The sequence below is a fragment of the Geospiza fortis genome, unplaced genomic scaffold (assembly GCF_000277835.1).
Source record: "Geospiza fortis unplaced genomic scaffold, GeoFor_1.0 scaffold279, whole genome shotgun sequence".
In the NCBI taxonomy this organism is placed as follows: Eukaryota; Metazoa; Chordata; class Aves; order Passeriformes; family Thraupidae; genus Geospiza; species Geospiza fortis.
Window position 1 is genome coordinate 3555089 of NW_005054352.1, and position 26535 is coordinate 3581623.

At 38.0% G+C, this 26535-nt stretch overlaps 1 protein-coding gene across 1 annotated transcript in view; it reads left to right on the top strand.

Annotated features, from left to right (window-relative positions):
• Positions 1 to 26535, top strand: part of TRPM6 (transient receptor potential cation channel subfamily M member 6) — an 88359-nt gene that overhangs the window by 36567 nt on the left and 25257 nt on the right. Inside the window, exons 14-28 of the mRNA XM_031058943.1 lie at positions 1276 to 1416; positions 2765 to 2851; positions 3877 to 4157; positions 5206 to 5434; positions 6002 to 6156; positions 7104 to 7236; positions 8236 to 8364; positions 10402 to 10653; positions 11592 to 11766; positions 13201 to 13315; positions 14944 to 15143; positions 17320 to 17452; positions 19153 to 20288; positions 21000 to 21112; positions 22022 to 22148. Of these exons, the coding sequence (XP_030914803.1) occupies positions 1276 to 1416; positions 2765 to 2851; positions 3877 to 4157; positions 5206 to 5434; positions 6002 to 6156; positions 7104 to 7236; positions 8236 to 8364; positions 10402 to 10653; positions 11592 to 11766; positions 13201 to 13315; positions 14944 to 15143; positions 17320 to 17452; positions 19153 to 20288; positions 21000 to 21112; positions 22022 to 22148 (3406 nt within the window). The remainder of the gene's footprint in view (positions 1 to 1275; positions 1417 to 2764; positions 2852 to 3876; positions 4158 to 5205; positions 5435 to 6001; positions 6157 to 7103; positions 7237 to 8235; positions 8365 to 10401; positions 10654 to 11591; positions 11767 to 13200; positions 13316 to 14943; positions 15144 to 17319; positions 17453 to 19152; positions 20289 to 20999; positions 21113 to 22021; positions 22149 to 26535) is intronic.

Sequence of the window (26535 nt, forward strand, 5' to 3'; positions counted from 1 at the left end):
CATATATATACACATTTGTCTTTTTATATCTCAGGACACTTTGGGAAAACCCAGTGTATGATGTAAAGAGAAGCTTTTGGCACCTGACATACAGTAATGGAATTAATGTAAAAAATTAATGTCTGCACAATTTCAAAACTTTCTCTGCCTTTGTGTAAGCTAAGTTTGCGATCTGCAAACAGGTCTAAATGCTGAAAAGCCTTATTTACCTGAGCTTCTGTAAGTTCATATAAGTGTTCTGTGAATGGGTTGTGCAGTTGCAGCCTGATTAAACATGGTGACACTGTAGTTGGGACAGTCAACAGAGTGATGTGACCCTGGATTTTAGAATATTTTCTGTTACTGTGAACAGCTTTGATGCTGCTGCAATTGAATGAAGATACATGCAGTCTGCACTGATGATGTAAAAGATGGGGATTAGTGCAGAGAGAAGTATCTACAAGCTTAGATATTCAAAAAATACTTGCCTAACTCTCAGTGACCTGGGACTGAGTGGCCTTAGCTGACTGTACTGAGGTTTGCTACTGAAGTATATTGAAAAAACACCCTCAGTCCAATGAAGAAAAAGACTTTTCACAGTCTGAAAGGCTTACACTGCCAGGAATACATAATGTCTCTGATCCCATTTATATACAGGCTCATTTTTCACTTCAAAGTGTTACAATTCAGTTTTACCAATAAGTTTTAAAATCTGCATGGAAGAGAATTTATTCTTCAGAGAATTTGTCATAAACCTTGGGTCTTGGAAGGACAGTGGAGGTAAGATGGGCACTGGTGCTTTAAGCAGAAGAGGTGAGATACTCAGAAGGTAGAGCTAGTGCACATACTGCTGTTGTCCTAGTTGTCAAGACAGTCTTGAGCCTCAACAGGATATTTCCAGTCTCTAGGAATTATTACTCTGCTTCAGCTTAAATACATGCTTCAGCTACTTCTTCAATTTTAGTTAATCAAAGTGCTTGATCATACCATGCTAATTTTCTCTTGTGAGAAGATTTTTATCTGTATCTCTGCCGTTGGTCCTTGTCCTGAAGAACTGTTACCCTTACTGTTGGATACAGCTGATCTTGTGAACATTGCAAAATATGCAATGTGGGTACAGTGAACTGCAGGAATCACATTTTCCCCTCTTTTCTAGAAGAGTTCCATATGCATAATGAATGTGTACACTTTCTTGACACATTTTTCCAGATTTTTCCTTACAATAGGAGGGCTGTAACATGGTTGAATGTTGCATATAACAGCATCATGAAATGTTTGTGATGTTTGGTGTTTCAGAATAGCCTTTCTTTGGATTACAAGATATCACTGATTGACATTGGACTGGTGATAGAATACCTCCTTGGTGAAGCTTATCGAAGCAGCTACACAAGGAAGCATTTCCGAATTCTCTACAATGGTCTCTACAGAAAACACAAGGTAGCTTCTTCCAAAACACTGGTCACCAAGAAAAGCCAAAATGTGACACCTGAAAATAGCTCATGTTGTCATCCTGGTTTGTCTGAGGAGTATCATGTAAATGTGTGCCATGCTTGTCTGTTTGAGAACTGTAGAGAGGTTGCAAATAAAAGAGAGAAATCCCCAAGAGTATCGGTGGTTGTTAAATTATTTATTAGTTCAGTAACTTTACCTTTGTGTCCAGTATCTGAGTTGTATTTTGTCTATCAATCAGGTATGACAAGACTGTGCCAACCACCATTTTCTCTTTTTTGAAACAGTTACATATTTACTTCTTGCAGCTTGAACCGCCTCACGGAAATACTAAATTCCACATGTCTTGAAGTAGACTTAGGGCATGTCAGCATTCTCCCTGTTGGTTTCCCAAAATCAGTAGGTTAAAAATAGCTAAACTGCTCAATAAATTAGTTGAAAGTCATTCTCAACATTGGAGAAGGTATAGATTTTCTGCATAAAAATGACCCCCAGTTTTTGGAGTAAAACTGGTCATTTAAGTACTTCCATATGTTAAAAAACAAACAAAAACCCCTCCCATCCCCATGAAATGTTTCCATGACTAAGAGAAAAACCTCATAATTATCAGGAAAAATGAGAAGAAGTAATGGAACCTGTAACTTGGAATGACTAGAAACAGAGAAACAGAGCTTTCTGTGTGTCACTAGTTTTTAGCATAACACTTTAAAAAGATGTGAGCAGTTCTAACACTTTTTGCTCTTTCCTAATGAAATATGACCTTAACAGTGATAGGTGAAACCATATAATCATATAATTAGGATTTGTTGGGAAGAGCATTAGTGATTCAGCTGTTAACATCCTTCCCTCTTAGCCAAGACTGAACAAAATTTACAGAGATGCTGGATGTGCTATCCTTCAAAGGAAATTATCAGCAAAAAGTTCGGAGGGTTCTGTCTTTCAAACAGCTTATGACACATTTTATAAAGGTTGGTGCTCAGAAGAGCATCCAGACTGGGCGATTCCATCTGTTGAAACCCTGCTTGTTGCAATTCGTGGATGCTATGAGTGGAAAATCATTATTTTGAATTCAGAGACAGAAAAATATTTTTTTGTTAATTGAGATGTGAAACAGGCCATTTTTTCCTTGATGGTATAAGTTTCAGTGGTAGTTACGGTGATTTTTGACTCACTGGTTTTTGAATGACATCAATTTCTACATGCGCTATTTTAGTCAGCAAGTACCAGAAAACTTTATTTCTAATTTGTATTTATCTTCTTATGTTTTATGCTTTGCTTTTGGATCTAGAGAGTGGTCTCCAGCTTGCCTCAAAGCCTGTCTCATGCCTTTCATCAGAGTAATCAGATGGATAGTGGAATGGGGTCCACTGAAAGTACTTTGCATTCTCAGTTCTTCAGGACTGCACAGCCTTACAAATACAAGGTAATATAATTGCTTATTCTAGACTTTGCTTAGGACATATCAGGCTGTTAATAATTTTATTGACAAATTTTACACATGCTGGTCAGGCTCTTAATTTTTATAATTCTGCTTAAATTGCAGTGGAAACAATGCTTTACTGCTCACAGCTCACAAAGTACAAATCTTGCCATTTTATTTGTGAAACCAAGCTCAGACTCCATGATAATTTTTAACTTCCATCCTTTACTTGCTAAGGGCTTTAATTCACTGACATGTAGTATCACCAAATATCTGAGTATCAAACGTGTGAAAACTCTTCTGAATTTGGAAGAAACATAGGATGCTTTCTCATGATTGGGTTATTGAAGTGCTATAGTAAGACTGTTAAGAAGAACATTCAGAGAAAGAATGATAGAAGAGCAAAGATTTGCTTTAATATTAGCTTTAATATCTATCTGTCTGTCTATCTGTCTATCTATCTATCTGACAAAACATTAAAGTGAAATGGATTTAAATGGCTGTGTTGGAATTAGTCAGAGCCAAAAAGAACCCATGATAGTACTGCCACTTCCTCACTTACATCAGTAAGACTCTTTTTCCTGTACCATTCACCAAGAAATACCCAGATGTGAAAGTATAGCAAGTGTGATAGACAGAGAAAATAATCTTTAAGGATCTAAGGTGTTTGATTCAGTCTACTGTGTACTTTTTCTTCTATCATGGCGCATAAAAAAAGAGAGTAAAATCATGGGGAATCATGGTGTTTGGAGAGTGCCCAACACTATGGAAAGGGAAGTTATGAAAGACATGGATGCAGAGCAAGGTGTATTTTTCCTTCATTAATGTTACCAGCTTCTTAGCATTGGTAATCTGAACATAATCCTAGCTGTGGTTTATGACTTAAATGTATATAGCTATCAAATAATTTGCTACTTGCAATTCAGATTTGCGTGCAGTTTTATTTTCATGAATCTGAACCTCAACCATTCACTGGGATTTTCTTTGTGTTTTTTTTTTCCTTCTTTTGTTTTTTTACAAATTTATAGGAAAGATCCAGCCCTTTCCCAAAGTATAAGAAGAAATCAAAAGAGGATGTAAACTACACAGAGAATTATGAGTCAACTGGCTTCACCTACCCGTATAATGACCTCCTGGTTTGGGCAGTATTAATGAAAAGACAGAAGATGGCTATGTTCTTCTGGCAGCATGGAGAGGAAGCCATGGTCAAAGCTGTTGTTGCTTGTAAACTCTACAGAGCAATGGCACATGAAGCTAAACAGAGCAACATGGTGGATGACACTTCAGAAGAACTCAAGAAGTATTCAAAGTATGACTTCTCCCTTCATTTCAGTTAAAGTTCTCTGGTGCTGAGAATTGTTAGAGACTGCCCTAATCCGCTAAGAGTTAGTAAAGTTAGTGATGCTGTGGATTATGGAGTATAAAAAAAGTACTTTCAAGTACTCAATATTGATACTATATAATGGATCTATGTACAGGTGTGTAGTGTTGAGAGTTAAAGGGAAACTATTTGCATATTACCTGAATGCATATTTGAAAATATAGCTCATTATCTGCTAAATGGTCAGGTGAAAGGCTGAAATTTCCTTTGCAGCTTTTCTTCCAGTTCAATTTGTTAAAAAGCCGTATGGCGCATAGGTCTGGACTGTTCAAATTTATAGCAAGTGGTAATGAGCAAACCAAAATCAGTACTTAAATCCCGCTCTGTGTAAGATTAAATGGAAAGTTAAATACTTGACTGAATTAAAAGGGAAATAGACCAAAATTTTTCTTTGAGTTTGTAATTTCCATTTAGTGTTTTCTGGTAGTTTTTTTGGTTAGAAATGTATTTTCTGCTTCATAGATTTCATGCTTAAGATTCAATAAAAACTTAAAGTGCAATAAAATGTACTTTGTTCTTTCATACGCAGCTCCAAATCTTAATTTGAAGGAGGGTATGTGCTTTCCATTAAGAGTCTTCTCTCAGAGGTGTTTTAAAGTCAGTCCAAAAAGAAGAGACTTTTGCAACTGGCTGCAATGTTTGCCCACAGTGGTGATGATTCTGTTGGTTGAAGCAAATACAAAGAACTTTGTAGTGTCCATTTTGATCACTGGGTGAGATTAAGAACAAAACAAATGAAAAATGACAAAACAGGATGGCCCTAAACATTGTGATTAGGACTAAACACTTAGGTTTACATCCCAAATTGTTTTTCACTAGGTATATTGATAAAGCAATGAGAAAAATGGGAGAAGGTGTGCTTACTGTGATAGCTGAACTTGAGTTACCAGAATATTCACAGCAACCTCTTTTCAGCAGTAACTCTGAGTTTGGACTGAACCCTGTGATATTGACTGTTAATTCCTTTCTGCTTTAGGGAATTTGGGCAGCTTGCCTTAGATGTGCTGGACAAAGCATTCAAACAAAATGAGCAGATGGCCATGAAGTTGCTGACCTATGAACTGAAAAATTGGAGCAACTCCACGTGCTTGAAGCTGGCTGTGTCCGTGGGGCTGCGGCCTTTTGTGTCCCACACGTGCACGCAGATGCTGCTGACCGACATGTGGATGGGACGCCTGAAGATGCGGAAGAACTCCTGGTTTAAGGTAGCATTGCTCTGTTTTTTTCTGACAATTTAGGTGCTATTTAGATGCTTAATATATGGGTTTTTTGGTTATGGACACGGCTAATGCAACTTCAGACGGCTCTGCTTAAGCGTATGTTGGAATGTGAACATCTGGGAAAAAAAAAAACGAGGGAGGGCGGGAAAACAGTACTTGCTTCTGTTTTATTTCTTTGCAAAAGCATGTGCGGAATGACATTAGGATGAAAGATTTTTTGTTGCTCTTCCCAGTTTCTCAACACTTTTCAGTCCTTCCGCACCTGCTCTTGCTTCCCCACATTGCCTGTTCCCTGGCAGAGCTGCTGGTGGGAAGGATGCTTTTCAGACACAGGGAGCTGTATTGAAAGCATCCCAGATACAATGACACTCTTCAAAGCCAGAAACCAGACAAGAGCAGCACAAATCTTCAGAGGCTGTCAGACTCCCAGCACCAGGGACTCCTTCTGCAGCCAGTGGAATTGCATTGGCTTTGTGCTGGCACCAGGCATGGCTGACTGTGGCCTTAGGTTTATGACATCGCTGCTTAATTAATCTTGTGTCTCTCTTCTAGGTCATTATGAGTATTCTCCTGCCTCCCACCATCCTGATGCTGGAGTTTAAAAGCAAGGCAGAAATGTCCCATGTGCCTCAGTCTCAAGACTTCCACCCGTTATGGTATCACGAGGAACAGAGCCCAGTCAGCTCTAAAGATACTTTGGTTAGTCTGTGAGGATCAGTAATTTGTGTGCCAGAGTCTGTCTGTTTACCACAGTGCAGTTCTGAGGACTGAGAAGATGCTCATCAGGTGGAATGAAATGGCTGGAGGCCAGTTCTCTCCAGAAGTATGGATGAGGTCCCTAGTTTGGATATGCACTTAAGTGAATGTGGTACAAGTTACTTCATCAGTCCTGGAAGTCATTTCTGTGCTGACCATAATGAGAAAGTCCTTCCCAACCTCACGTGTATTGCTAGTGCAGGAAGGGAGCAGCCCTGCCTGAGGCACTAGGAAAAGTGCTCACACACATTCTGCTTAATGTTAGCTTGTGATTTTATCTATCAGTTGTCACTATCGGACACGCAAGAATGCAAGCACACCACTGTTCTCCAGGTGAAGGAAGAAAGAGGAAGTTTATTCTCTGACTCCAAAATGTATAGTTTTCCAAAAGTGACAGTGGATTGGAGGGTGACAGTAACACCTCTCCAATGACACTGGTTAAACCATCAGTCCATCAACTTTCTCCTCCTCCATAAAGAAGACAAAACAATCAGTTTTTTACAGAAAGTGTCTGAGAAAGTTCACTACAAGAATGTCCATATCAGAAGGCCTAGAAAATCTTAAAAAAACAGGGTGACAATCAGTCTCTAGCAGAAGTCTAGGCTACTGATTTTCCTTATATATTTTCCTCTTATTTCCTTATATTTTCCTCTTATACAAAATACTATACAAAATATACTGACAGTGTAGCTGTGCCATGTAGGGCATCTTTCACAGAGTGCATGTTGATTATTGCAAATGAGAGATTTGTAACCAGACAAAACCAAGCTACTGTAATGGTTGTTGTATTCAGAACTAAGTTTAGACGTTTGTGTCTGTCTTCTCTCTGAAACAACACTACCTTTGACATTACAGACCATTGTTTTTTACTTTAAAAATGCTGTTTTCTTTTAAAGAGGGGTTATGATGTAGAAAAGGCTGTTCAGAAGTCTGATGAAAGCCAAGGAGATGGTGGACAAGGAAACCTGACTGGAACTAGAAAAATCTATGAGTTCTACAATGCACCAATTGTCAAGTTCTGGTTTCACACGGTTAGTCATCATTCTAGAAGTTGGATTGATAAACCTCTCCTTTGGTCCTTCAAATGCCACTTAATCCTGCTTTTAGTTTTTCTAGCACGGATTTGCAGTCACTTAGTGGTGGGTGAAAATGGGAAGCCATTTGAATATTTCTTTGAGAGTTAAGTGTAAAGATTGTCTGCTAAAATCATGCAACTGTACTCAAAAAAAAACAAAAACAACCCAAACCCAAAAACCCAGGAAAACAATTATAAGGAACAAAAGAAAAACTCAAGCACAGCCTTTTACAGTAGTCAGTTGCAAAGGCTGACATAGATTTGAAGGTGACCTTCTGTACCTTTAATACTTCACTGATATTCATGTTCCTTTCTTTAAGAATCGCCTCTGGAAAAGCAAATATTTATCTATAGGGGATCATTTGCTATAGGAAATGTGCATTTATTAAATCAGTTTTAGTAACACTGGGTCAGTAGAGCTCAGGATGCTATCATCATGTGTATTTTCCACCTAATATTGTTCCTGTGTTTTGGAAGGCACAGATTAACCAGCAGTGACTTATTTAACTTTGAGAATTGTTGCTCATCCCTAGGGAAGGCTAGGATAAAGGCATAAGACTGCCCTTGCATTCAAGGAATGGTGCGCAGATCATAGAATAAAATCGCGGAATAGTTATTGTTGGAAGGGACCTCTGGAGACCATCTAGTCCAATATCCAAGATAAAAAATCTGTCTCTTTTATGGGGATGAGCATATGCTGCAACTGTTTACCTTCTGCTCCTACCTATTTTTTCAGCATTAAAGTACCAGTTTCCAATGATGTTTAGGGACGTTCCCATAAGACCAAAGCAAAACAAAACAAAATTTTTAAGAACTGGAATAAAGATTCTGGACACAAAAATGTGGCAGTGTCCCAGTAGTTTGAGTATCTATAGTGAAGCCAAGCAGCTGTTTTATTTGCAGAAATTTGTTTGAGGTTTTTGTGTGTATGGATTATACACCGTGTGTTTTGCAGATGTCATACTTGGCATTCCTCATGCTCTTTACTTACACTGTGTTGGTGAAGATGGAACCAAGACCAAGTGTGCAGGAGTGGCTTGTTATCATTTATATTTTCACTACTGCTATTGAAAAAGTCAGGGAGGTAAGTTTTTCCATTCACACTTCTCATCTTTCTTATAAACCAGGGAATATCTCTCTGAAGAATGCTAAATCCTGCTTTATTTTATGGAGAATTATACAGAGAATTTATTTTTTGGAATTCTTTTATTCGAAGACCAGTTCTTGGGCTATCAAAATGCATCTTAAATTCTCTACCTTTCTATGTGGAGCTGGTTGGTAATGTGTAGGTGACTGCTGAATCAAGATTTAGAACACTGATGTAGGCACCTGGTCCATAATTTTCTTGAGCTGACCATTAGATTTCTAGTAATAAAATTTGTCTTTAGATATTTAATCTGAGTGAGAACTTGTTATGAATTAATAGATGTTTTACATAGAAAAATCTATGGCTCTCCCTCAAGTCTAGTCAGCCTTCCATAAATGCACTTGAAAAAAACTACAATCAACTTTTAATGCTGGATTTATTGAGCACAAAAAAAAAAAAGATATTCCAATCAAAATTATTGCAATTATTTGCAGTTGATTAGACCCAAGCTTCTGAATGCAACTTGAGCTCCAAACCTGAGTCTAGGGACAAATGCAGCTATGTATTTCCTCAGTTACTGTATCTGCTGTGACATGCCTTCACTGCAGAATCAGCACGTAACAAATCAGCAAACAGTAATGTGAATAGTCCTTTGTATGACTTTTGAAATGCTGTGCTTTCAGAGGAACAAAGCTAACCACAAAAAGCCAGCCATAGTTCTGAGCAAAGGACATTGCAAATACAGATCACTCAGAAGGCTGTGAAATCAGTATGAGAGAGGTGAAGGATTCCAAGGGACAGTAAAAATACTGGGAATATATCAAAGCTTGGATGGACTTGCAAGTTCTGTGTCAGCATGAGATAGAACTGAAAAAATCTACACTAGGATTTCCTAACTGAGAAAAATGTTAAATGTAAAAGAGCAAGCACTTTTGAAATCACTGTTGTGCTCTTGCACCATCTTGATGCTGGAACAGCAGAAAGAGCAGCTCTTCTTTCTGGTATCATTGGTTGGACACTTTGAAATTGATGTCTTTACTTGATTTTCTTTATCCATGTTCTAGTTCTGGTCTGTTGGCAAAGACTTTGTAGGACAATCTATTTTAGCTGGGAAGCTGCTTAGCTGCTGAGGGCCTTGTTATATATAGCTGCAAACCTCTGTTCCCCTAGATTGTATCAAATAATTGCTGAAGCCTTAGGCCCTGCAACTAGTTACTCATGTGAGTTAGTCTAGATCACTTGTCTACGTTTATGTGTTCATATGCATAAATTCTTGCAGGATCAGGGCATAATGTTTCAAAATCTCTCCTTTGCTTGGTACTTATCAGTGTAATCTCACATAGCACTGCATAATTGGCCTCACTTGTGGCAATGTGCAAACGTTTTATTTGCCTCCTCCCTAGGATTCCACTTCACATGCTTGCTCAGTGAAGCTTAAAATCCCTTTGGGGCACCTTACAGTTCAAGGAGTGAACATTTCATTCTTTACCTTGCTAGTTGCCAGCACTTCTTTTTTTAACCTGTCCTTGGCAGAATACAAGGATCTTTCATTATATTTTTGGTCTGAAATAAAGGACATTAGTTCTTTTCCCAGTGGCAAGGTTAGGCCAGTACTTTCCATGACTTAGGGGTTAATGAAAAGGCCGTTGCAGGTCGTGACCATCCCTCGAGAAAATACTTGTTAATTTCTAATAATATGTGTGCATAACAATTCTTTACTGGCTGCTCTTTTCTGCTGAGCTACGTGCCCTTTAGTGAATAGATTCAGGTTCAGGACCCTTTTTTTTTTCAGGAAGAGCTATCCCATTTGATGTGGCATACTTGAGCAATATGACATGGTAGATTAAGTAAAAACCTCAATTGATGGTGGATGGCAATATGCAGTAAATAGGTCCAAGACAAAAAAAAAGAAAAAAGAAGGGGGGAAAATTATACATTCTCAAATATCATTAAATAATGCAGACAGAAAAGGTTAAATAATGTATATGTAATTTTAATGGCATTTTATGGTGTTTTTCTCCCAATTCTACCTAGGTGTTTATCTCAGAACCTAGAAAATTCTGCCAAAAGGTGAAGGTGTGGATTTATGAATACTGGAATTTTACTGATTCTGTAGCTATCATCCTGTTTATGATTGGTTTTGGTTTGCGGTGGTCCAACCCCCCTGTTCAAACTGCAGGGAGGCTGCTTTACTGCTTGGATATCATATTTTGGTATACTCGGCTCCTTGATCTTTTCGCTGTGAATCAGCATGCTGGGCCATACCTGACAATGATTGGGAAAATGGTAAGTACTGTGCTTTGGGGCAGTATTTCTGTAGCTAGGGCATCCACCTTCAGGAATATGTAAAGCTCAGAAGTGACAAAAAAGGAGGAGTGGTCTAATGGTTCACAATGAATGTTTTACTTGAAAATACTATGATTTTTTTTGTTTGTGGGTTGACCATAATCAGATTACACTTTTCTTTAATTTATTAATTACATGAATTTATTCACAAGAGCCATTTTTACTTAATTCCTTAGAGAAGAGTTGTGTTTGAGTTAGTTTGCCAATCTAGCTTGGTAATACGAGAAAGAAAAGTCACTGCCTCTTGGAGATGGGCTCACTGTGACAGGTTATTCCCCTAACTCTTGGAAACAGTAACATTATTGTTTTACTTGTTGATTCAAATAACTGCATCCTTGTTTATCTGAAAAAATTTCTGTGAAATCCAAGTTAATCTTGTTTCTCTTTTGCTGTAAGAACTGCTGCTGAACAACTGTCTAGTCCTGGGGGACATGTGAAGGTTCCTACTGTAATTTACCTCCTTTACTGAGAGCTCTCTTCTTAGTACTTTTCTATTCTGTCTTTCATGGCGATTGTTTAGGAGGCTAAATAATTTTCACTGCTGTTCCTTGCTCTCAGTTTGAAAGGAGCACCGCTGAGCAAAATCACCATTGTAAGATCTCTGCATTTTTTAGATCTTGCTTGAGATATAAGAGGGACATGTGAGGCAAGTAGGACTTGTGGCATTTTTGGTCTGGATGATTTTAACATCTATAAAATGCTCATGTAGTCTAGGTCATAGAAACAAAATATTTTTATTTCCTCCAGCATATTAGATTATTACCCCTGGTTTTATATTCTGAGTTGTAAAAACAGTGATTGATACTGTTCCCTAAAATGAATGTCTCTTTTACATATAATTAACACAAATAATTCTTTTACACAAACATGTCTTCCAGACGGGAAACATGTTCTATATTGTGATCATGATGGCCATAGTCCTGCTTAGTTTTGGGGTGTCACGAAAGGCAATTCTTTCACCAGAGGAGCCTCCTTCATGGACCCTGGCACGGGATATTGTATTTCAGCCCTACTGGATGATGTTTGGTGAGGTCTATGCTGGAGAAATAGATGGTAGGTAATTTTGAGGCTATAGCTCAATAGCTTAAATTTAATATGTGCAGAAGAATGTCTACTTTGGTCTTCTGAGTTTTGACTACCTACTGAGTCTGTTCTTCCCTCAACAGTTCTGATTTCAATATATGTATGTCCATAATGGGTAATACTGCATGAATGAAGTTGAACATATGAGCTTCTTCGTGAAAAATAAACTAGTTTAAACTTGAAACCCTTCAAATTTAGTGTTTCAATGCAAATATCAGGGCATAGCACATAGGAACTAATACTAAGCTGCTTCCTGGTCAGGGCATCTGCCAGTGGAATAAATTTCCACTTAAGTGAATCCAAAGCTGCTGATCTCTTGGAGAAAAGAAAAAAGCTGCCTTTAAGGAAGAAAGAATAAAGGAGGAAAAGAAAGGGAGAAATAAGTTACCTGACACCATTCTTAAACAGATAAACCATGTGCACATAGGAGAACTAGAACCAATCAATGTAAATAGGAAAAATTGTGTATCTTGATTATGGCTTTGACCTTGTTTCAGTAAGAGAGAGGAACCAGGCACTCCAGAGATATTTAAGCATTACAGATGTAAGGCACTCTCATGCTACTGACTGAAGGTCTAAGTAAAACAGTCCCTAAAATAGAAAAGTAGTAATCCAAAGAGAAATATGTATTTGAGGTACATAGTTCAGCATAGACCCAATTAATTAAAATAATCGACCATGTTGCCTCCATTATTACTGCTGAAACAATCACATGAATTTTGGTTATATAAATCAAAATTCTTTTAATGAAAGCACACTGTTAAGTTTTCAAGTTTAATCCATTTAATCACTTAATAATTCTAAACCTTTAGAAATTTGACAATTCCCAAATAATGCTATGATTTCTCTAGTGACTCTTTATCCTGCAGAATATGTCCCGAATTTACGGCTGCTTCTTTATAAGTATGTTTCAAAGTTTCCTCAAAAGAGTTAAATTTGATTAGAAATTAAAAAGGTTGGGAAGTATTTATTTTTACGATTTAAAAATATCAGAAAGGATCTCCTAATTTCCACTGTTTGTTGCTTTACGTCTGACGTGCTCCTGTCTTAAGGATCAAAGATTTGGATTTCAGCTTACTTGGGTAAAAGCCATCCCCAAAATATATTTCAGCTGTGTATTCTAACTTAACAAAAAGTGGAATGACTGGCATAAAAGCTGATTTGTATGAAGTGGTGTCTGCATCTCCTGAACAGTGGTAACTAAGGTGGTAGTAGCATAAAGAGGTCTCAGTTCTCTTTTTGGTAGAGGTTGATCTTTAAGTTGGAAATTTAGTGATGTGAAATCTCTGTGAAATTAGTGAGGACTATTCTGTTTCTTGCTGAGACAAATGAGAAGCACAGGCCATTGCTGTGCTCTGCTCTGGCTCCTGTGTTACCCATGTTCTGTATGTCTCTCATTTCCAGTTTGTGAAGCCAATGAAGACTGTCCTCCCGGCTCCTTTCTCACACCCTTTCTGCAAGCTGTCTACCTCTTTGTGCAGTACATCATCATGGTCAACCTGCTCATTGCATTCTTTAAGTAGGTACCTTGGTATATTGCTGCAAAAGCAATTAAGGTATGTTGTGCCTGCACTTCTGGAAAGGTTTTCACCAAAAATGCCTCAGCAAGGGCATGTTGATGGTGGTGGTTGTACCCCATCAGCCATGGGGGTAAGTCAAATGAAGGAAAGAATGGTGGTAGCCAGATGGTGCAAGGAAAGGGATAGTGAGAAGACAGCTAAACTCTTTTGCCACTTAAAAAGAATGTGACTCTCTGAGAGCGGACAATAGCAGTTGGCAAAAAACCCAGCATTAATTCATCTCTGAAGTAATTTTCTCTTTCTAAAAGTTGTATTTGTTGTGCTAAGAGCCTATAAAACATTCATCACAGGGCAGGCCAAACTGGCAGATAAGTGGAAGGTGTTCAAGTGAAGAGGGTAAAGTATGCTTTTCCTTTAGGAAATAATTTGGAAATTCTTATTTACTTTAAGCAATACCATATGTTCTAGACTGAAATATACCAGTAGTGTTTCCAGCAATTTGCCTTTTAATGTGTGCTGCCACAGTAGAAAGGGTTTTTATAGTAATTCTATAGAAATTCATAGTACTTTATCAGTGTCTGAATAGTAATTCTAACCCTTTATATTTTAACAGAAACCCCTTGTAGTGGAGCACGTTCTGTAAAATATTAGTAAAGAGCAGCCTAACCCAAGCAGTTGTTTATTTTTTCTTATAGTTCTAGCATTTCTGGGGAAGAAAAAGTCAGCTGCAGGTTAAAAAAATTCAAATTAATAAAAGAACTCATTCATAAGCAAAAAAACCTGAACTATCAAAACTCATTCTATTTCCACTTCCAATAAAAGAAATCCCTTTCCTGAAATTGTGTCAAGGAATTAAGCGATTATTTTATACATTATGTATTATTTTACATGTGTGAAATTGTTATCTGAATTATTTCTGGAACTAAACCTTTAGTAATGATGACATGGTAAATCTTCTGCGTCGTGATTTGATTGTTCCAGAGGTGGAACCAGAAATGGGAGGTATGAGAAGCACATTTAATTATGTTCTCAGAAGGAAAGTTGATGTTTTTGTGATTAAGTGCTGGCTGTGTAGAATGACAGTGAATCTGAAATTACTAGAAATGGAATGCTAGAAACCACAACATTTCCCGTGCTTGAGTATATCATAGTAGATACAGAAAATTATTCAGTACAATCATGTTTATTAATTTTGTAGCTCCAAGGAATATTCTGCAGAAGAATGGCTCATGTAGCTGCAAACTATTTTGTCACAGTCTACCCTTAGCCTGACACCTACTTTTAATCCAGTCCAAAGAGGCAAACAATGCTGAATTCTATAGTTAGGGTATATATTAAAATTTAAATAGTATGACTGGGATTTCAAAGCCACCTCAGTGGCATCTTTTGCGCAGCTCCCATTAATGTGCATGGGAGTTGGATCTCCAAATCTGTTAGGCAGCTTTGAAGATCTCATTCTAAGTGCACTAGCTGCAGGCACATGAGTTGCTAAGCTGATTTACCTCACTGGAGGAATGAGACCAGTGTTAGATTAGATCTGTAGAGAAGTGTCTTGTGCTATATTGGGAATATTCCTCACATGAGTGTTTTACCCTCCTTCCCCTGTCCTCTGTGGCTCTCTCCTCAGTAATGTTTATTTTGATTTGAAATCCATCTCGAACAAGCTCTGGAAGTACAACCGTTACCGCTACATCATGACCTACCGTGAGAAGCCGTGGCTGCCTCCACCCTTCATCCTCCTCAGTCACATTGGGCTTCTGGTAAAGTGCATCTTCCACCACCAGCCCCCAAATGAGTCGGACCAAGAGGAAGGAGATGTTGGACTAAGTAAGCTGGGAGCCAAAAGAAATAGTTCATCATCACTCCCATTTCTGTGGAGTTGAGATAAAAAAAAAAAAAAAAAAAAGAAAAAAAAGGGGGTAATGCTTTGCTTTGTATTTGGCTGTTGCTGTGCTGCATACTGTGGCATCAGTCAAGATACCTCACAACTCTGAGCTGAAATAAAGGGACAGCAACTTAGTCTGTAGGAACTAAGTAAATTCTTATTTTAAAAGAAATTAAGCAGTGCCAAAGGTATAAATAGATATAAATTTCTGTATGTTTGTTATGAAAAGACCAATAACTCCTTTATCATTGCTTGGGGAAAGTAGCGGCAGAGCCCAAGGGTAGAGGAGATCCAGTGATTGCAGATGCAGAGAGGCTTCCCACCTCCCTGCTGCTTTTGTCCCTTTCTGCACTGGCTTATGAGTGCACTTACCTTCCTCACTTTTCCCAGCCTGGACTTCTTCATGCCAGATCTTTCCTAATGCCTCCTTAAGGTGATGCCAGTCCCCTGTTCCACTGTCACCAGCTCTGCCAGGAGTAGCCTGGGCTGTTGTGCAAAAAGGACCTCAAGATAGTGAGATGGAAAATAGTGGGGCTTGGTGGTGGGTGTGAGGCAGGGAAAAAGGTGGCTGTAACTACATCTAAAAAAATTGGGAAGCACTGGTATCTAGTATTATACAGTCTCATCCTTTTTGATACATCGTACACCCTTCATGCCTTATAATAGAGGCGGGCAGATCTTGTGTGGGTTATGCCTCACTTGGAATTTTCTCTGCTGAACGTGAATCCCTGAAGATACCTGGCATGCTCACAGGTGGTTACAGAGCTCAAAAACAGGCTTACCTAATCAATGCTGAACTACTGTACTGCTGCACCCTGGTTCAGCTCCCCCATCATGATTGTATACACCAGCCTGCCTTTGAAGTGCCATTGCTTGTTCTATGTGCAAGCACAGCATAAGTCAGTGGCATAGCATAGGGTATGTCTTGTAAGGAGCTGAAGAAAAACTGCTTAGCACATCTTAAAATCCTTGCACAGAAGAGAGCTCATGCTTTCTTTACCTTTCTCTCAGAAGGAGAATTTTTTTTCTGTTTAGGCAGCTCTGGGCACCTTTTCTATACACTTTTGTTTGATAGCTTTCTCTTACTTTAGTTTTGGTATTGTTATAATTAACTGGTTTTCACAACGAGTACCCAGGGCCACCCTGTGGAAAATCAATACCAAGACACAAAGTAAAATTTTGGAGGAAATCACACAGGTCAAATAGGGGAGAAAAGTGTCTGGAAGGTGATGAAGTCTCATTTGGAGTGAGAGGGGTCTTCACTGAGTACTACATCCTTGTAGCAAACACTGCCTTGTTGCTTGGAACAGGCACCTCTCTAGCAAGTACAGTGAGGACTTTGGTACATAAAAAAGGACAGAAAAGAGCAGCTTGGAAAATGTGGAGTTTGAGCCAGAGCAGCTTTCCACCATATACATTTCTTTGTACTGCCTTGTAATGGAGCTATTCTCTCAGAAGTCTTGGTGTGCTAGAAGAATAGCACCATGAGCAGCCCAAGTTATGGAATTTTAAACTTCTGGATGCTTTTTCCCCCCCAATAATCTTGGAGTGGAAGGTCTTAATGTTTTGTACATATGAACTTCTATTAAGGATATCTTGATGTTTTATGGATATGAGCATATTAACTAATCAGGTGAAAAAAAAAAAGCTTTGCAGCTTTGAGCACCTGACTGGACTGTAATTGTTGTAGGTGACTAGCACTAAATGAATGCCTGGGCCAAAATGGAGTGAAAGTTTTGTAAGGTTTGCATGTTCATATCTAAGTCTTGTGAATGACACATGTATAGCAAAGTACAGGAAAAAATTTGTGAGAAAATTAATCTTTGTGAGCAGCCATTCAGATATGTATTTTTGAAGCTTTAAAGAGGAGTGTACTGGAATTTTTGTCTGTGTGGTTTTGTTTCCTATGTAAGGAAAGACAAAATCACACATTTTCATGTATTTGAGTCTTTATACTGAAGCCCAAATTCATGCACTTAGGCTTGATTCATTCTTGTCAAAGGAGGGAGTGTAAACAAGTTTTCAACTGAATTTTTTTCTTTTTTTTTCCTCATGCGTGCTTATAAGTGATTGCAATTATTAGCATTCTTCATACTGATTCCTACCTCCTTTATTCAGAGCTCTACCTGAGTGATGAGGAGTTAAAGAAACTCCATGACTTTGAGGAACAGTGTGTAGAAGAATATTTTCTTGAAAAGAATGAAAACCTGAGTTCCAGTGGCAGTGAAAGGATCCGTTTGACCACAGAAAGGTGTGTTTTGATACATATTTATGTTCTTTGTATAAATTTGTCATATCAAAAGACTTTGATAAGTTCATGCTTTTGAAGCTGGTTATGGCCACTCTGAACATGCATAGGCCTTGTTAATTTGATGGATCTGTGTCTGTTTCTGTATCTGCATCTCTTTGAGATGTATGTCAGATCTCTCTGGGCAGCCTTGCTGACAGAATTGCATCCCCAGACCTGTGCAGTGTATACATGGTTAAAGGGGTACAGAGAGGTGCTGCTCAGTTTCACTTGTGCAGATCAGGTAGCACTACAGAAGCAAGCCAGAGAACAGCATACAATATGTAATTGTATTTAAAAGCTTAGTAGTGTACAGGCACAGAGAGTATTGCTTGTGATTGAGTATAATTGCTGTTTACAGAAACAGCCTGCAAACAGCCATTGTAGCATTATTTACAGTATAGTGTCTTGGTTTACACAATGTCAATACACAGCTACCAGCTGGGTTTCAAAACAGTCAGTATGGCCTAATTAAGCTTTTTATTGAAATCAATGGTAAATCTACCATTAAGTTTAATGGGAACAGTTAAAAAAATGAACACTATAAAAAGTCTTACTGAGTGCCAACAGTAATTTCATCTAACAAATTTGTTTTGCCAGAGAAAACATAACATTATTTTCTGCAAAAATAATTTTCTTGGCTTCTTCAGCACAGAAGTTGAACGCAAATAATTTTCTTGGCTTCTTCAACACAGAAGCCAAGAAACATCCTCTCTAAAAGAAACTAAATAAGTAGTTTTGTTCAGAAACTGCAGAATTGATTACTTCAAGAAGATCTCATTTATTGGATAAATACATATCTGGAAAGGAATTTTTTTCCTGAGTACAAGTGAAACACTCTTCATTAACGCAAGACATTAATTTAGATGAATAAAATGTTCTGGAACACTGGTCCTTGATTTGATATGGCAATGCCTTAATACTACATATTTTAGTTACTCTGTGACGAAGGAAAGAAATTACTACTGCATATTGCCTGCAGATAACTAATCATTATCTTAGTGATAAAGTAACAGAGAATATCTTCAGGAAATATGAAGATACTGACTTGGTTAAATTATTTAATTCCAGGCCAGAAGTTCCTGCACTTTTCACTGGGGATTTGAGGATAATAAATAAGGCTTTGGTTTTTTGGGCTGTTGAATTTTACCTGAAGATAACCAATGCCATAAGATGCATAGAATCTGCTTCTGGAGGCCAAATATGTTCTTGGGAAGACCTGTTTCTCAGCCGTCTCTAGTATTTGAAAAATGCAAGATTAAATTAAAGAGTTTATGTGAGCCTTATCCTTCTCATGCTTACACAAGAAATGTAAAATCAGCATGTCCAGCTGACAGGGAGTATACCTCATCTGCAGCCATACCCAATATAACCTGCCGTCAATGTTTTAGTGGTTCTATGGCAATGAATGGGTATTACTAGATAAACAGCAATTTTAAAAATAGATATTCCTTGAGAATATCTATTTCCTTAAGAAACCCAGTGGCAGTTTGGCTGGGTTTTGTCAAATACAGGTATTAATGGCAATGAAACTCACAATTTAAAAAAATCCCATTTGAAATGCTGACTTTTTGAAATTTATTAATGGTTTCTCTCATCATCTCTCCAACAGATGTAAAGATCTATGTTTTGGTATTTTAGTTATGTTTTCTTTTTCTACCTAGAGTGGAAGAGATGTTTCAACAACTTAAAGAAGTGCATGAGAAGGTATTTTATATCAAGGAGTCTTTACTCTCCCTGGACAGCCAGCTAGGACATTTGCAAGACCTGTCTGCCCTGACAGTGGACATCCTGAAAGTGCTTTCTGCTGTAGACACCTTGAAGGTGGAAGAAGCCTTGCTGGCTGACACAAAACATCAAACCTGTAGGAAGCTGCCCCATAGCTGGAGCAATGCATACTATTCCAAGACCTTGAGCAGCCTGGAGGGCTTGTGTGACAAGAAATACCACTATTACAGCATGCCACCTTCCCTCTTAAGGAGCTTGGTAAGGACTCAGTCTCCATCAGAGTGCAAACTCTTGAAGTCTGAGGGTAACAAGGTGGGAGAAGACAGCTCTCAGAAGGTAGAAATAGAAACAGACACACTCACTTCAGGAGTATCCTCTGAGACTAAGTCAACTCCTAGGTATGGGCAGTTTTTGCTGGTGCCCCCTGACCATCAGGGAGGGTCTTTTCCTGAGGATGTCACCTTAAATTTGTCCTTTTTGAACACTGCTGTCAAGTACAAGGATGAAGCATTCAGAGATGACCTGCAAAGTAGCATTGTCGTTCCTCAAAACTTGCCGGGTATCAGCTTCCTTGACAAAGAGACAGAAGGTTGCCAATGGAGCCAGAGAGACTTTGTTATTCATTTGCCATCAGAAAAGATTGATGCTGCAGAAACTGATCATCCTCTTGATCTCCAGCTACCACTGGATATTGAAGAAAGTGCAGCATCCCCCTGTGATGACAGGGAAGAAACTGAAGGTGGTTATGTGAACTGGGGATTCTCTGAAGGTGATGAAAAAGGAGTTTTCACCTCAGATTCAAAGAAGAAAGCCCTGTGCCTCCATTCCTCCTATGACAGGGATAACAATTGCCAGAACAATCCCACCAGGCATGTCCAGTTAAGTCATTCGAAGTCCTTCTCCTACAACTCTGTCAAGTCATGTCACAGCAGCAGCATCTCTCAGAACAGGCTGAAGAGAAGCATCTCCTTCTGGATCAGCCCTCTCTGGAGGGACTGGAGTTTCTGCAGAAGCAACAGCTTACCATCCCCTAAGAAAGAGAGATCAGGGAAAATCTGCAAGGCCCTAGGCGGTAATTACAAAACCTTAAATGTGTACAGTATCTTCTACTGGAGAGTCCCAGACATCACAAAAATGTTTCATTTGCACCCAGGGGGTATTAGATGCAGTGGAGGATGGGAGCTGAGAGTCCAGAGTTACTTTTTCACTTTGCTTGTGTGGGTCTGGTTGTTGGGAATATCCAAAGTGTGCCTGGTATCCAAGCTGCATCACACCTATGTGCCAGCCACCCTGATCTGCACCATCTCATGGAATCTCTGTGTCTGTGGCTACACAGCCAGGTGGCAGAAGGATTGTGCTCACTCTGGGGAAGTCTCTTGCCCTGGGGATGCAAAGACAGAGTTGCAGGAATCAAAATACATTTCATGATCCTGTAGAGATACATTAGCAGTATCAGAGATAGGTGCATGGAGAATGAAAAGGCATACTTTTCTGTAGTCAGTTTAAATACCTCTCTGTCCACCACCAGGTTTGCTTTACAAGTGTTAAAATACACCAGATTCAAGTTTTAATTATGAAGAGGATGACGTGATGGATGACATTAGTTGTTTTATATCTTGTGATGGTGCACATCTTTGCACGGAACTGCTTGAGTACTGAGTTTGGTTATCACAACTCTTTCTCAGGTTGCTTTAGACATCTGCCAGTTGTCATTCCTATGATATTTTCCCTTAATAAACAGAAATTCTGTAGCTTAAAGGTGTTTTTTGACTCTTTCCTGCAGAATCTTTAGGATCCTGTGAGCTACACCACAGTGAGGCAACAAAAGCAAAACAGCAAAACAGAGACAGAAAGTCTGGGAGCGGAAAGAGGAATCAAAAACCTCTTCAGGTGCCGGTATGGGCAGATGCAAGAGAATTGTGTATCTCAAAATTGTCTTTTTCATTCCTTAAGAGCAGTTCTGCACTGTTGTTTAATTGAAAATGCAAACATTAAAAATACTCCACACAAACTGCAGCATCTCCTGTGTGTGTCTAGTTTTGGTTCAATTTTACTTTTTTTTGGATGTGTGGGATTTCTGTTTTGAATTGCTGCCATCCAGGGACTTTGTTATACTATGCTGATACTGATTTTGTGGTGATTCACAAATGTAAATCAGCTGTTGCATTTCAGCATTCAGGAGAACTTGTGGAGGCTTCATGTGATCTAGACAAGACTGAAGCAGCGACCATATGCGGGGGGGTTACAACTGTACTCAGGCAGGATAGGCCTCATAACATTTTCTCCTGCCTGCAAGAGTCCCATAGACTTTTCTCTGAATCCATCAAACATTTTGCACATTGCAGAAAGTATATTGATTTTGTATAGGTGTGGGGCAACTTTTGCAACTGAGTCTGTGTGTTCATAGATAAAAGTCTATTTCTAGAGCCTATAAAGAAATTTCCAGGGTCTTCATTATCTGGAAAGAACTATCACTGTTTAATGAGATAATTACTGAAGGCTGGTTTATTTACATAAGGTAAATAAACCAGCCTTGAACTTTGGACTTGAACTTTGAAATCTAGTATCTCTCAAGGTATTAGGTCTCAAAGTTCAAATACCTTCAGACAGAGTAGACAAAAAGCAACATGTCTTCTGCAGTTTGTAACAAAACTGGGAAAATCTGTTTCTCAGCTGGGAATGCATTCATTCATTCATTGGCATTCCAGAGGTGCTCTGAAAGGCCACATCATAATGCTGTCAGAGGAACTGTAGAGATGCTAATCATCCTGTAAATTCAGTATTGTTTTGTCTGTGTCTTGGCAGGTGATTAGAGTGGATAATTGTCCCCAGAACACTCAAGTGAACTCAGAGCCTGCAGAAATCAATGTCTGGGATGAGCAAGAGAAACACAGCAAGAATTGGCTCACCGTGTCTAATTTCAGTCAGCTAAGTATGTTACATGTTACACAAAGTGAATTTCAGAACAGCTTTCAAAAAGAAGCAGTAAATGTAATTCAGAAAATACAAGTGTCATCCACCATTTTCATCTTATGGCATGATTTTAATAGAATTAGACTTAGTTTGTCTTGGTAATTTATTCAACACTGAAGAGGCAAAAGAGTCATAGGATGGATGGAAGATCAGGTGAATCTTTTTGGGGCTACTGCCTGTCCTCCATGGGAGATAGCTGAGTGCTAGTCCTCAGGAATAAGTAGGAAGAATTATGTCTTTGTCTCCTCTCCTGAAGTGTCTTCTAAAGTAACGTCTTCTAAAATAACGTCTTCTAAAGTGGCAACCTGGCTAATTGCAAAAAAATAAACTCATTATTTTTCAGGACATTTACCCTCACAGGCAGTGCCACGATACTGTATTTGTTGGCAGATCCCCTGCCTGCATTATTTATTTCTCATTGCTCAGAAACACATCCTCCAAAGGGAAGAAATTAATTCTGTATTGTCTCTTTTGGAGTGAAAAGGAATGGCATTCTGACCCTTCATTTAGTAATTCTCCATCTCTTTCATTCTCAGAAATTCTGTGCATCATTCGTCTCATCTTCCAGCTTTGCCATGATGTGGCTCACTGGTTTCATCCTGCAAACTGCTGGAAGAAGTACTAGACAGAGCTGTGGCTCACTACCACTCAGCACTCAGCCCTCAGAGGAGGGCTGTACTCCAAAGTCTGCTGAAAAAAGTGGAAATAATCTGTTTAACCCTATGAAAGTCTATCAATGTTTTTTAACCCGTTACACATTTACTGGGACAATATGGTGTATAGGTGTTTATTTTATAACACTGTGTAGCTACTTAGCTTATAGCAGTAGAGTTGTTCATTTACCCTCTAGAAATAGCTGACAACTTCTCTTTTGACTAGGTTTGGAACGTCTCCATTACAAGCACCAGAAAATTAAAAATCCAGACTTTGGTGGGCATACCATACCATTCTGTGATTACCTGAGGCATTCTCGAGAGGTAAGACCTAGGATTACACATCCTAGTCCATAATTTTGACTGAGATGAGCCCAGAGTAGCTCTACAGTCATCCCTGGATTTGCCAATAGATGTTCTTTGTCATGACATACCTCTTTGAGAGACGAGAATCTTTGTTGTCTTCTGGAGCAGTGTACATGTGGAAGTAAATGAATAATTAACCAGCTGCTCTACTAACACTCTCCTAAGATAATTGAAATAGAATATTAAATTATTGAATCTTCCAGTGATTCTGAATATGATAGTCACAAATAACATGTGTTGGTGTTTCATCAGGCAATGAGTGAACACACAACTTAGTCTTGAACTTGTGGACAGAATGGATTGGAAGAATATTTTGGAGAGTTAGCTACATAGCACTCACTTTTTCACATAGTAATTTCTTGCAAAAGGGTGGATAAATATTGATAATAATTGAAAAGCATGGATGTTTTAACCATTGTCTTATAAACATTGTATTTTATTATTTACCAGAATTAATCTGCAGCTCTGTAATCTAAAGGTTCTCTTCCTGTGTGAAAACTGATTAAGGCTCCTTGAGTTTGATGGAGCTAGACCAATTTATATTTCCTGAAGACTTGAGCAGGAATCTGGGCTGTGGAAACTACTACCTGTTTTAAAATTATGTAGCTAATAGAAGAAATGAAATAGCTAATAAAGAAAATGTACCATTCATTAAATTTTATAGGGATATCTCAGAGAAATGAAAGGAAATTACCAAAGAATAAATTAAGAAAAGGAAATGTGAGCGAATCCTTTCCTCTTTCTTTTCAAGATCACCAAAGCACCCTTCCTTGTTGATTTCACTTATAGGACTTTTGGTAATTAAAATGGAGTTCTTTCAAAGACTAGCTTCTTTTTCACTGAAAATATTATAATTTTTCTTTTTTTTTTAGGAATAAAAATGAAACAGGTAATTTCAGTTAAGCTGTTTTGAGTGTAGTAGAACTTGAATCCCATATACCATGGATGAGAGCTTTAGTGTTTTAATTTTAAAAAATGGTGGAGTTTTGTATGAAAAAGTGATGAGAGAGAGAAATAGAAATAAATTTACTGATTTTGTATTCTGTAAAACTGAAACTTGGACTCAAAATCAATACATCTTTTAATTGTGAAACACAGGAGCAGCCAGGCAAAATAAAGTCAGGAAAACTGTGTGATGTAACCAAGTAATCTGGTGTTTCATAGCTCATATTAAGATATATTCGGATAAGACACAAATGTGATATTTTTTTTTAATTGTAAAAGAACCCATTCTGCTGATTAATAGTAGTATTGGAGTTATGTTGAAACCAGTTATTTCTGAAACATCAAATTCAAATTATTTATTCTTCCAAGGTACAGCTTCCAGTATCCACTGAATTGTAGTGCCTCTCTCTGGACTATGAAAGCTTGTATTTATCACTGAGATGTAACAAAGTTGCTGCATCCAACTGTTCCACTTGAAGAATGATATATTTTAAAGATACATATGTTTCAGAGAGTGAAGCTTCTCACTCATGGCATACCAGGGGCTCAGAAATCACTCTTGATAGGAAGCAGAGAGCAAAGGAAGGGGTGTGTAGGGAGCTTTTGGTAGAGACTTTCTCATCTTCAAAGCAAGGTAGACATTCAAAATATGAGGGAAATTTAAAAAAAATTATTTAAGTTTCAGTTTAAATTAAAAGCTGAATTTTAGTTGATTCATCTTGAAACTCAGCTGTCCTTAAACTTTTGTGTGTGTGTGTTTTGAGGATTGAAATTGGTCTGAATACTATTGAGAAGAAAAATTCCATTTCTTACTACCACATTAGGAGAACCTGGCTGGCCCATTTTTTCCTAATATGGATTGAAGTTTAAAAGATATTTGAGTATTTATTTAAATATAAGATCTGGAAAATATGTGATCTAAATATCCCTGGAAAGCTGCTCGGTGTGTTATGTTCTGTTCCAGAGCTTATTTTCAACAACAGTAAAAGTTATCCTATGCTGGAATTTTCCAACATAAAGAAAGTTCTCTAATACTGTGCTTGTTAGAAGACCTTTAACCAGCTTTGTGAGTGTATGGAGATATAGGTGGTGACCTGAGTATTTAATTCAAATGTCTGGAGACACCATGGAAAATGGTGACGTGAGCAAGTTATTTCTATTTTAGTGTAGGTATGGCAGTGCTATGATTCACCTGCCTGTCAGGGTCATTACTCATGTTAACAAAAATTATACCAGCAACTGTTCTCAGCATTGGAGCTTCTTGAGCTGTGCCATATGAATATGATAAAGATGTCCATATTTTACCAGTAAAAGTGTCTTTTTTTTTTTAGGATTTCAGTAATAGCGTATTTGGAAATATCAAGAAAAGTAATCTGAACAGGAACTCCTCGTATGTATCTTTAGTATGTTAAGATATTCATCACAGGTTTTCAGAATGAGATGTCTGTAGGGTCTGCAGGTTTCCATTTCATTTCTGCAATATACTCAGGATGACAAATTCCTGAGACATGGAGAGTTAAGGCCATTCAATGTATTTAAGTTTATTTAAAGGAAATCTCACTAATGGAGATCAAAGAGATCCACTTAAACAAAGTGTATGATTTTAGGTGGAATAGACACCCTTTCTAATTCTAACAATAATTGAATTTTCTAATTCAGTCACTAAGATGACAGCTGGACCTGATGATTTACAAAGTATTTTCCAGCCTTAATGATTCTATGATTCTCTGGTGATTCCATGGTTCTATGACCATAGCATCTTTAACTAGCCCTTTTTCCAATCTAGTTAGCATGAAAAATTGCATTTGCTTTTACTGTGCAATTGCATGTTTTATTTTTTAATAATTGCAATGCTAACATCTCCTGAAAACTTCTCTCACTGACTGATTCATCACTTTAGTACATTTACTAAATATTTAGCTCAGTTTTCTTCATGCATTTTCAGAAGTTATTAAGCTTTGATTACATTTAGTGAAAGTATACCAGTTTCACAAGTGGTTTCCATTTTCCTGTGAAGTTTTTAATTTTTTTCCCAGATTGATTAACCATTATCATAATATTAGTAGTATTTTTGATACATGCAGAGCTGTCTTTATGTTCTTTTTCCTTTTCCTTCCTATTTTCATGAATTTCTTCTAGATTTCTGTTCTGTTTTGGTTTTTCTTTTTTTTTTTTTTTCTTTTTTCTTTTCAGCACTGAGCAGGTAATAAGTAGAAGATACTAGAAAGCTGTCACATCCCATATGATCTCACCGTGGCGAAGGAAGGAAAAAATTTACTGGGGGTTTTATGCATACTCTGTGTGTGGGGGGGACCAGAGGAGCAGGGTTGGATGTTCTGCTGCTGCTGTGGGTTTGGGGTTTTTAGGGTCTTTTTTCTTTTT